Source organism: Arachis ipaensis, chromosome B06 (genome assembly GCF_000816755.2).
Source record: "Arachis ipaensis cultivar K30076 chromosome B06, Araip1.1, whole genome shotgun sequence".
Lineage (NCBI taxonomy): Eukaryota > Viridiplantae > Streptophyta > Magnoliopsida > Fabales > Fabaceae > Arachis > Arachis ipaensis.
The window spans coordinates 8,785,671-8,798,662 of NC_029790.2; the positions used below are offsets into that span (position 1 = coordinate 8,785,671).

Genomic DNA, 12,992 nt, shown 5'->3' on the forward strand with positions numbered 1-12,992 from the left:
CTATCTTGATAATAAAAAAAAAGAGTACATAAAATTTTATTTAAATTTATTTTTAAATTTATAACTGGTACAAGAAATACGCATATTTAAACTTTTAATATATCAAAATTTTATTTAAATTTCAATCTGTTTGATTTGGCAACTTCTTTCATTACTTATTTAAATTTTTCGTTCATTAGTTTTATTTCTCTAATCTATACCAATATATAAAGCCAATACCAGAGTTTGGTGTCCAATTTTTATAGACATCATTTACCCTCTAATAATTCATTCTACAAATCAAATTTATGGACAAAATAGTAATAATACATTTTTGTTTCTTAATTAAAAAAAGTCACCAACCCACAAAAGAGTTTAATAACTGCTGCAATCGTGAGGAAATTAAATAACTGCTCCACTTACAAATATGTCATCTGGCTGTTGTCGATTCTTTTTTCTGTGTTTTGCTATATTTTGGTTCTGACATGCATTTATTAAGAAAGGGAGAATTCAACAAATTAATAATTACGTGCAAATGATCGTCATATGATTTGATAAGGGAGTTGATACAATTCATACGCCAACTTCATTGTTAAACACAGGTATCTATATTCTACCTTTTGAAAAATATAGAAATCGACACAATAATGGTCCAAATAATAGGTATAAATGGTAGGTATTTTATATTCATGGTTTATTTTATTTTTGAGTACTAATTTTTAATTTTTAAAATAAAATTCAAAGACAACATCCTCAATAATATCCACTTTCTCCTCTTTTCAACATCCATCCATTGCAGTTGCAAATTTAATTTGGCTTCACGCATAACTTCCACTTACATTTTTTTTCTTCAATTTACTTATTTAATTTATATTTTTAGTCATTCTTCTATTCTTTTAATTCATTTCCAATATTTTAGATAAAAAATAGTTCTATCTTTTTTTCTAATCAATTTGATGTAAAAGAATTATTTTTTTATCTTATTAATTTGATGTAAAAAGAAAATATTTTTTTATCTAATATGTGTTCTTATTTTTGTTTATATGTCTTTATCTATGGAATGAAGAAATTTTATAAATATTTTGTTAACTTTTTAGATTACTTTGCAATAATATTTATTTAATTTTTTAAATTATTGATTACAGTACATAAATATTTTTTCTAAAATAAAATAAAATTATTAATTTTGTCTATCACAGTATCATTTATCTTACATATTGGACCGTACTAATGTATAATGAACTATACAAATGTATAATGGGAATAAGAAAAATTTGGTATCCAATTTTTTCTTCCTATTTTATCTCTGTTTATTTTTTTGTTAAACAATGAATTTAATATAATAAATTGTTACTACGTCCTCCATATTTTTTATTCTTTTTTTATCAAATAAAGAATTTACCCACAATAAAGTATCAAACTGATTCACTATCAACCCACGACATATTTTAAAACCGAAAAAAACTTACATACTCAATTTAAAAACTAACTCCCTTTCAATAAAAAACTGTTCCACCATCAGTCATACTTAACCCTCAATTAAATTAAATTACTCTTTTACTTTCAAAAAATGCAGACGGAATTGCTAATAAATAAAAAAAATGGACGAGAATGAATATAAATATTTTCACATTCTTCACTATCTTCATATTTTATTGTTTAATTCTATGTTAATTTAGTTTCTACTTTTCTGTATTTTTCTTGCTGTTCATTCTTCTCCTTTCTTCAATACCCTAGCCTCCATCATCTTCCATTGCCTTCAGTTGCAAATTTTGGACGATTTTGCAACGGTTATTATTTTCATGCGCATAACATCTACTTATATTTTTCTTGTTCTCTTTAATTTACTTATCTAATCTATATTTTCAGTAATTCCTTTGTCTTTTTAATTTATTCTAAACTTTTTACATATAAAAATAGTACTATGTCTCATTTTTTTAATCAATTTAATGTAAAAGGAAACAATTTTTTTTATCTTATCAATTTGATATGTATTTTTATTTTTTGATATATCTTTACCTATTAACGAATGAATGAAGAAAAGTCCCATAAATATTTGGTTAACTTATTTTTTTTAATTGCTTTGTAATATTTTTTTATTTTCTAAAATATTGATTATGTAAAGTATTATTTATATTTGATATTTGAGTACATAAATATTTACTTTAAAACTAAATTAAATTATTAATTTTATCTACTATAATATTATTTATTTTGAATATTGGCCAATTTATTTGAGTGGCATATATATAAGACGCGAGTATTGAATTTGATATTTAATTATACAGAGTACTTGATTTGACATTTATTAATTTCTAAATTATATTGCAAAAAAATTAATTAATTTAATATTATTTATTTGTCACATGGTTAACATATAAAAGATACAAAAAAATCTACACCTATCAATAGTAGAATAAAAAATTCTCACACATATTTTGTTAATTTTTTTTTATTTGTAATCTATTTTACATTGGATAATATTATTTTTTATTGATTATTAGTTCAACATATAACATAATAAATGTAGCAATATAAAAACTTTGTTAATTGATTTTTCAAATAATCTGGCGACCTAAGATAAGAAATTTGTTAATTGATTTTGTTAATCTCTTTTTTATTTTTAATCTATTTTACATTAAATAATATTATTTTTTATTGATTATTAGATAGACATATAATATTTAAATGTGGTAAGATAAGAACTGTGTTATACTTTTTTTATTGTTTTAATCTTAATGATTATTTTCTTCTCTTTATTTTTCTATCTCATGGACCATGTAAGTTTTAATTTATTATTTTTTCTTATATATATTCTATTTTTTAAACTATTTTATTTTATTAGGTTTTTTAATTTATTTTATTATATTTTTTTATTTTGAAAATTTTAGAGTCTAAAGATCTCCCGTTTAAACGATTCCAATTATATGATCCAGAAGTAGTTCAAGAAAATAGATTTAAATTTTGGTAATTTATTAAGTTTGATTATTATATATATAAGAAGTTAAAAATATTCTAAATTTAAAAAACTTTTTACTAATAAAATTGATTTTGTCCAAAATCGTAGAGAGAGATAGAGAGAAAGAGAAAGAGAAAGTTGACATTTTTTAACTAATTACAAAAATTCACCACCATCAAATAGTGTTTCACTATTAATAACTTATTAAGTGAGGATTAATAAGAAGCAAATCAGAACGATAAATCAAAAAATTTGTTGTCTCTCTTTATATAGTATTTCACTTTAAGTAACTATTTTTTATGGATAGTATTCAAATGACAAACAAAATAATAAAAAAAATTCACGTTAGATTATAAAAATTAATCTCATCCTTATAATACTGGAATTATTCTAAAACATGTAAAATAAAATAATAAAGTCCATTTTAATTAATGTGCATAATAAAATAAATGTGAAACTTATATAGTAGCAGTCAAATATAGATAGCAATGGCTGTCTTCTGTCTCAAATTACTATATTAAATTACAACTTATATTTATAATTATTAGTTAAAAAACTTACAATTATGTATTATTTTAGTTGAAAATAATATATTTTGATTTTTTTAGGATTACTTACATCAAATTTTGATAATTAAAAAAAAAAATTAAACGCTCTATGTCTTACTTCTTTTAACAAAACTTCAACCACTCATAAAAGTTAACAGAATAAATGGTTATAAGAAAAAACGAGAAAGTAGAATAAAATAATATAATAATGACGATGAGACAATGACAGGTATGTGTATAGAGAATAATAGTAAGAGAAAGAATAGTGTTTGATATAGCAAGATAATATAATAAAAAGTATAAATTAATAATTTAAAAAATAATGAAATTAAAGAAAATTTAAAAAACTAAATATAAAATTAAAAAAATAAAATATTTTTTATCAATTAAAATTTGTATTTTTCTTTTACTTTAAAAACTTTAGGGGTCTAATAATTTTCCGTTTAAACAATTCCAATTATACAATCAAAAAGTAGTTCAAGAGAAATAGGTTTGAATTTTGGTAATTTATTAAGTCTAATTTTTATACAAAAAGTTAAAAATATTCTGAATTTAAAAAACTATTTAATAATAAAATTGAGTTTGTTCAAAATCGTAGATAGAGAAAAAAAAGTTAAAATTTTTTAACTAATTACAAAAATTCACCACCATCAAAGTCATTAAATTTGAGTATATTAAGTGAGGATTAATAAGAAGCAAATCAGAACGATAAATCTAAAAGTTTTCAAAACTATTTTATGAACAAACAAAATAATAAAAAGATTCACATTAGATTATGAAAGTTAATCTCATCCTTATAATACAATGGCATTATTTCAAAACATGTAAAATAAAATAATAAAGTGCACTTAAATTAATGTGCACAATAAAATAAATATAAAACTTAGATAGTAGCAGTCAAATATGAATAGCAATGGTTGCCTTTTGTCCTAATGTACTATATTAAATTGCGACTAAAATTTATAATTATTAGTTTGAAAACTTACAATTATGTATTTTTTTTATTATTTTAGCTAAAAGTAATATATGTTGATATTGTTTTTTAGGATTATTGACATCAAATTTTGATAGTTTGAAAAAAAAATAAATGCTTTATATCTTACTTCTTTTAACAAAACTTCAACAACTCATAAAAGTTAACAGAACAGATAGTTATAAATCAAAGTGATAGACAAGATTGAAAGTTGCGATAATAATACTTGGTGATAATTAATTACGGTCGGATGAAGAGAAGGTGGAAGGAGAAGAAAAAAATGAGAAAGGAGAACAAAGTAATATAATAATGGCGATGAGACCATGACAAGTATGTGTATAAAGAATAATAATAAGAAAAAAAAGTGTTTGATATAATAAAGGGATATAATAAAATATAAATTAATAATCTTGAAAAAATAACAAAATTAAAGATAATTTAAAAAAATTAAATATAAAATTAAAAAAAATTAAAATATTTTTTATCAATTAGAATTATGCATGAAGATAAATAATAGTGTTTTAAATACAAATTTTTATCTCGACTTCAAATTAAATACTATTAAAAATAAATAACTAAACTTAATAACGTTTATAAATAGTTAATTTGTAAATAATGTTTTTAAATTTTTATTTTGATTTTGTTACCTATAATAACAACATAAAAAAGTACTGTGTCTTTTTTTTATCAATTTATTGTAAAAAGAAATAATTTTTTTTATCTTATCAATTTGACGTAGAAAGAAAACGATTTTTTATTTGATATGTAATTTTATTTTTTGATATGTCTTTACCTATTAATGATTGAATGAAAAAAGTCCCATAAATATTTTGTTAACTCATTTTTTTTTAAATTGCTTTGTAATAATTTTTTTTATTTTCTAATATATTGATTATGTAGAGTATTATATTTGATATTTGAGCACATAAATATCTACTTTGAAACTAAATTAAATTATTAATTTTGTCTACTACAATATTATTTGTTTTGAATATTGGCCAATTTATTTGATTGACATATATATAAGACGCTAGAAATCGCTTAAAAATATTAATATGTTAATTTTTTAAACTATCTAAACTATTAATTATGTAGAGTATTGAATTTAATATTTAATTATATAGAGTACTTGATTTGACATTTATTAATTTTCTAAATTATATTGTAAAAAAATTATTAATTTAATATTAAAGACAGTAGTATTTTCATACGTCAAAAGTTGAGAATAAATTAAAAAGGCAGATGAATGATTGAAAATATAGATTAGATAAGTAAACTAAAGAGAAGAAAAGATATAAGTGGATGTTATATGTGAAAGTAGTAACCGCTGTAAAACTGAATGAAATTAACAACTGTAGTTGATGAAGGCAATGGAAGAAGACGAAGGCGAGAGTGTTGAAGAAAGGAGAATAACAGAACAGCAAGAAAAATACAAAAAAGTAAAAACTAAACTATTGAAAGGATAACGTACTCAAAACAAAAGGATATAAATTAAAATTAATATAAAATTAAACAAAATATGAACATGATAAAGAATACGAAGACATTGACAGAACAAACTATATAAACTAAAACTAACATAGAATTAAACAAAGCATGAAGATATTGATAGAACAAATGATATAAACTAAAACTAATATAGAATTAAACAAAGCATGAAGATGATGAAGAATGTGAAGATATTGATATTCATACCAGTTCATTTTCTTTTTATTTATTAGCAATTTGCAGACTGTCTCATATTTTTTAAAACTGTCATTTTAGTAGGAAGTTATTGGATTTTCAAAACAAATTTTATGTCTATTTTGTCCTTATAATTTAGTTTTCAAAATAGTTTATTGTAGGATTAATATAGTCCAAAAAATTAGACACCAAAGTCATAGTCAATTCTCTGTATTGACTCTATATATTGTTGTTAGACTTATAATATATATGAAAAATAATAAATTAAAACTTACATGGCTCATGAGATAGAAAAATAAAGAGAAGAAAATAATCATAAAGATTAAAACAATAAAAAATGTATAACATAGTTCTTATCTTGCCACATTTAAATGTTATATAAAATTAAATAAAAACAAAAGGAGATACAGTACTATTTTTATACGTCAAAAGTTGGGAATAAATTAAAAAAAACAGAGAAATGACTGAAAATATAGATTAGATAAGTAAACTAAAGAGAAGAAGAGATATAAGTGAATGTTATGCGTAAAAGTAGTAACTGAATAAAATTTGTAACTGCAGTGGATGAATGCAATGGAAGAGGATGGAGGCGAGAGTGTTGAAGGAAGGAGAAGAACCAAACAGCAAGAAAAATATAGAAAAGTAAAATTCAAACTGCAGTGGATGGAGGCAATGGAAGATGTGTTGTTATATTTATAGAAGTAACAGAACTGTTTTCATTTTAGTGGGAAGTTAATAGAAGTAACAAAACTGTTTTCATTTTAGTGGATAGTTATTTGACTTTTTTGTGGGTTAATAATTTTTAATTAAAAACAAAAATGTATTTTTACTATTTTGTCCATAATTTTAGTTTGTAAAATAAATTATTTGAGGGCAAATGATGTCTACCAAAATTGGACACCAAACTCTGGTATTGCCTTTATATATTGGTATAGATAATATAAAATAAAATATCTATATCTATAACAATATATAATGCCAAAACATGGAGGTTTGGTGTCCAATTTTCTATTTCCTATTTTAACCCTACTAACATAATTCAAAAATATTATATTGTTACTTATTTTACTAACAGTTACAAAAACTCACGCATAACTTCTATTCAATTCTTTATTCCCACGATCTCTCTTTTTTTTTATTTTTTTATTTTGGTCTGATTCTTCTTTATCTTATAAATTCTTCTCTATACCGCACAATTATTTAAATGAGTTTTTTTGACATCTTAAACTAGGTAAAGACGATGTCAAAAGATTTATTTTCGTGGCCATATATGAAATAAAAAAAATAATTAGAAGCCAACAAGTGTTTAATCAGTGGTGATAAATAGTTTTTTTGTATAGATCTTATTATATTCAGAGGTATTCATTTAAATTATGTTTTGTTTAATTCTATATTGGTCTTTGTTTGTATAGTGTTGTTTTAAGTATATCTGTGAGTACTATACTCTGATGGTCTGTCCAGTAGCCTCATTCTAATTATTCTATTAGAATTTTTTTTAATCATAAAAAATATATCTTTTTTATTTTTTTTATAATTTCATCTATTTTACTGATTTTTTTTACCTCCTAATACACTTTGTTATATTTCTCTTACTGCCTTTATTTTTTTACCTTCAACGCTATCGATTTCATCACATCCATCGTTACAAATTTTATTTAGTTTTATTGGAGTTATTATGTTCACGTATAACTTTTACCTATATTTTTTTTCTCTTTAATTTACTTATCTAATTAATATTGTGCTAGGGTTTCACGTTCAGAGTTTCACTCTTGACTCTTCAAAATTAAAATCCTAATTTCTTCTCCAGTTGAGCTTCTTCTTCTCCAACCCCGCTGGCTACCGTCGTTCTCAATCTTAGAGAAGGGCTTCGCCTCCGTCCTCCGTCCGAGAGCAGAGCTTCGCCGCCGTCCTCCGTTCGAGCCCATAGCTTAGCTGCCGTCCTCCGTCCGAGAGCAGAGCTTCGCCGCCGTTTTCTGTCTGAGAGAAGAGCTTCGCAACCGTTCTGCATCTGAGAGCAAAGCTTCGCCGTCCTCCTCCATCCTTCGCCGTGAGCCCGTCGCCGTCGCCGTCGCCGTCGCCGTCGCCGTCGCCGTCGCCGTCGTTGTGAGTCCGTCGCTGTTTCTGCATCCTGCAAATCACTAGATCTGTAAGTTTCTCTTTCTCTTTCTCTCCTATTATGAATCTGCAACTAAACCCTGGAACTAGAACACTGGATCTGTAACTAGAACTCTGTAACTGTGAGTTAATATACTACTATTTGATGTTGATAGGTCAGGTTGTTCTGTTTATCTGAGTCATGTTAGGAGGTGTTTGCAACGTTCATACTTATATTGTTTCTACCGTGGCTAGATATATAATGTTTATTCTGGATTTTCTGGTTTTACATTAAAATTTCATAATGATATGTGCAATGGCTACAGAACACAGAGGTAGAGGAATGTCTCTACCCACACCCACACGAACAAAGAACCTTTTCCTTTTTTCTCTATTAATAACTGTTAACTCATCATTTACATATTAATTATTAATTAACAATATACATCATTCTAAATAAATAGCTGATGGATAGGGATGAAATACTATTATTGTTTTCTTTATGTAATGAGCTCTATTATTGTTCGCTTTTGGCTTCGATTCAATTTTCATTTATCAATTATTTAAAGGAAAGTTTGTGATGTACATTGAGACATCCAATTTGCACGAGGGCCTCTGTTTTGTTATCTTGTGTTTTTTATCTCGTATTAATTAAATTAGTTAATTTGTTATTTGAGCCTTGTTACAGCTTGTTGTTAAATAAAGTTTAAAGCTTCAATATCTATTTATTAGTTGGCTATGTTAATATTATTAATAAAGATGATTTGGAGAGGGATTGTAGAATTTGTCACATAGGTTTGGAGAGTGATAGTTCTGAGTCTGATGTTCCAATTGAATTGGGTTTGTGCTTGTAAAGATGATTTTGTTGCTGCTCACACTGAATTTCACTATGACTAGGCGCCAATTTTCTGGTAGCACGACAGATCAGGATGAATCCAGTGATGATGAATCAGACAAGATGGATAAGGGGGTTGAAGAAGGGAAAATACCAGTCTATATCCCTTGGAAAAGCGCGGCGTTGTTTAAGGTAATTGGATCAAACTATTATTAGCTCCCCATAGATAGAACATAGCATTAAAAGTATTCTGCTAGTAATTAAAACTATTAGATTTGTGGTTGGTTTTGTGTAGTACCTGAAGGAAACTGAACGTTTCCCCATAAATAGAACATAGCATTAAAAGTATTTTGCTAGTAATTAAAACTAGAGTAATTATCCAAATCAGTCCCCAAGGATTTTAGAATCGGACATTCTAGTTCCCAAGGAAAATTAATACACAGATCAATCTCCAAGGTTTTACTCCGGTAGATAAATCAGTCCCCAGTTCATTTTCCGGTAGAGTAATTACCCAGACCCAGATCAGTCTCCAAAGATTTTAAAAAAGGACACTTTAATCCCCAAGAAAAACTAATGTACAAATCAATCCCCAACGTTTCTATCTGTTGGATATAATAGTCCTCTGTCCAAAAATAAAATAAAATAAAATAATTACTATTATTAATTGCACAATAATATTGTACTATATTTTTTGTATTTTTTTGACAAAAATAATGATAAATTTATTCATTAGATTCTTAATACATTTTTTTAATACATATTTTTTAATACAAACATTTTTTTTACATAGCACATCTTTTAATTATATTCAATACAAAAATAGCAAATGGTTTTAACCTTGAATTTCTTGTAGAATAATCTCTAATAATTTTATTATTATTATTGAGTGACTATATATATATATATAACGAATAAATTTATCATTATTTTTTTGACTAAAATGTCTATTTTAAAAATCTTTGAGGACTGATTTGGGTAATTACTTTGCCGGAGAATGAACTGGGGACTGATTTGTCTGTCGGAGTAAAACCTTGGGGATTTATCAGTGTATTAATTTTTCTTCAGGACTAAAATGTCCGATTTTAAAATCCTTTAGGACTAATTTGGATAATTACTCTTAAAACTATTAGATTTTACTGAAAAACCATTTATTTGAATTAATAATACATGTTGGTGCTTATTTTATTTGAAATTATGCAGATGTCTAACAGTGACAAAAGAAAAGGAAAACAAAAGATGACATCCAACAATAAAATAAAAAAGGTGAAATTGACACGACTTGCTGAAAGTTTAGAACCAATAACATCCAATTCTACCACTACTCCATCTGCTACAACGGCCAATACACTTTCCTCATTACATGCGTCTTCAAATGTTGAGACAAGTCAAAGGAAGCTAAAACTGGACTTGGCAGGAGAAGGGTACGTTTATATAGAATAAATGTACATAACAATTAAACTACTTATTAATAGAATAAGAAAATAGATACTTATTCAGATATAAAGAATAAACAATATAATGATTGAATAAGAAATTAAATATTATTTCTTAAAAAATAAATAGATCCTGAAAATCTTTATTAATTTGTTTTGAATGGGTCTTATTAGTTATTATTATATCTCAATCTCAATGATATATATTTCTGATTAGTTATTAGTATTTTTTAAGGGTATTATAGCATTTTCTGGTAATTACAAATGACTCTTGAGTTCCCCCTAGTTTTGTATTTTTTTATATATTTAACATTTAACCATGACAAACTGCTTTGTAATATACCATTGTTCATTAATTTATTGATGTCCACTATAAGAAGATTTCACTCCTTTGGTGCTTAATCTGTTGTCATCAACAGATTTTGTTGTGTGTTTTGTGGGGATAGATTTACTTCCTTAACAATTTTTTTGGATTTAGGATAAATTTATTCTGTTTTTACTATTAGAACAGGGCCTTATCATTCTAAGTTTACTTCCTTAACACCATACAAGACTACAATAATTTTATTTTTTGAAGTTAACCTCTTATATTGTATTCCGATTGATATTAAGTAATATCTACAGATTTTTACCTTCACTTACCGCGGCTCATACAATTTCGGACATCATTAGAGGGCATTACTCTCAGCCGTGGCCTTCGTGGAAAAAGATACCAGATGCTACTAGGAAATTTTGGTGGGAAAAGTTCAAAGTAGGTTTTAGAGAAACGTTTAATCTTTGGTAGATTAAGAATTAGTTCTAAGTTTGAAAAATATAATATATATCAACTTATAACTATTCTTGCTTGTGTTGATTATCCAGAGCAAACATCAATTTTTTCCTCCAGATCTTTATTGGGCTCGAAAAAATTTTGAGAGGCGAGGTGTGGCGTTACTAAAAAATTTGTTGGGAAAAGCTCGTGCAAGTCGTGTCAAACCTCAATGGATAGAAGATGGTGTGTGGGATGCTCTCTGTGCTTATTGGAATACTGACACTGGGTTTCTACAAAAGAGCACACAAGGCAAGTCAAATCGAGCATCTGGTTGCAGCGGATTTGGAGCGGCTCTTCATACTGCTGGCCCAATTTCCGTTACCCAACACAAAACTAATATGGTGATGTTATATAAAAACTTAGATCTTTTATGTTATAATTTTATACACTTCAATTGGTAGTTGATACTCGTAGGTTTTTTAATTTATATGTTTGGTAGAAAATATCATTAAAGAGGATTCCAACACAGTTAGAATTGTTTGCGAAGACCCACAAACACAAGGATGAGACATGGGTGGATAAGAAATCAAAACATGTTGCGGTGAGTCTATTTTAATCAAAATATATATCTCTCCCTCTGTATATATTATTTTAATATTGCATTAGGGCTAGTGTTTCAGCTCATAGGGCTGTTCTGTTATTTTTTATCAACATATATGCCCCCTCTGTAGTTGTAATATTTATAGGGAATGCAAATATCATCATATTGTATTGGTGCTGATGTGCATTAGTTGTAGCATCCTTTTGGAAATTCCAATAGAGAAAGGCATTTCTTGAAATTGGTATGTCTCTGTAGATTCTAAATAATGTGTTTCATGTTTCTGATTTTGATAATTTGAGTAGTTTATGAAGCATAGTTCACTGTTATTGTAAATGATTTGGGACTGCTTTTGAGGAGTGTATGAAGCAGATTATTGCTGTGTTTGGAGTTGTATATTAATTAAATTAGTTAATTTGTTATTTGAGCCATGTTACAGCTTGTTGTTAAATAAAGTTTAAAGCTTCAATATCCATTTATTAGTTGGCTATGTTAATATTATTAATAAAGATGATTTGGAGAGGGATTGTAGAATTTGTCACATAGGTTTGGAGAGTGATAGTTCTGAGTCTGATGTTCCAATTGAATTGGGTTTGTGCTTGTAAAGATGATTTTGTTGCTGCTCACAAAGTATGTGCATTGTCTTCGATTTGTCCACGTGAAAGGGTGCCCCACCATTCCAATATCCACCAATTTGTTACTGTCAATGAAATTAGTGAATGTTGCAATGGTGGTTGCTGATTTTTGGCCTCCACCCTCCTTTTCCGCTTGGCTTGTTATAGCATTAAAATCGCCTGCTATTACCACTTTTCCTTCCATGTGTTGGCTCATTGTTATAAGCTCCTCAAACTGTAAGGATCGAATTTGTTCTGAACAACTCAAATGGACACCAATGAACGCCCATACCTCACTGCTTCCGACTTCCTTAATTTCGGCTGCCACAAAGAATTCTCCACTGTTAATAATTTGAACATTGATGCTGTCCTTCCAAGCTAGCACAAGTCCTCCTGCCACTCCTGCCGGGTTAACAATATGCCAGTTTTCGTAGCCGCATACCTGAAGTTTTGCTTCCACCTGTCGAGATTGGTTCTTTGTTTCACTTATAAACACAATCTCGAGGGAGTGGGATTTACAGATCC

General features: G+C 26.7%; 1 protein-coding gene across 1 annotated transcript; it reads left to right on the top strand.

Moving 5' to 3' along the window:
• Positions 9,110-11,856, top strand: LOC107646089 (the record flags this gene model as incomplete). The annotated part of the gene is given in 5 exon segments (XM_016350280.2): positions 9,110-9,263; positions 10,272-10,492; positions 11,129-11,255; positions 11,366-11,656; positions 11,755-11,856. Coding segments are annotated over 5 exon segments (879 nt in total), but the record flags the coding sequence as incomplete, so codon positions are not given.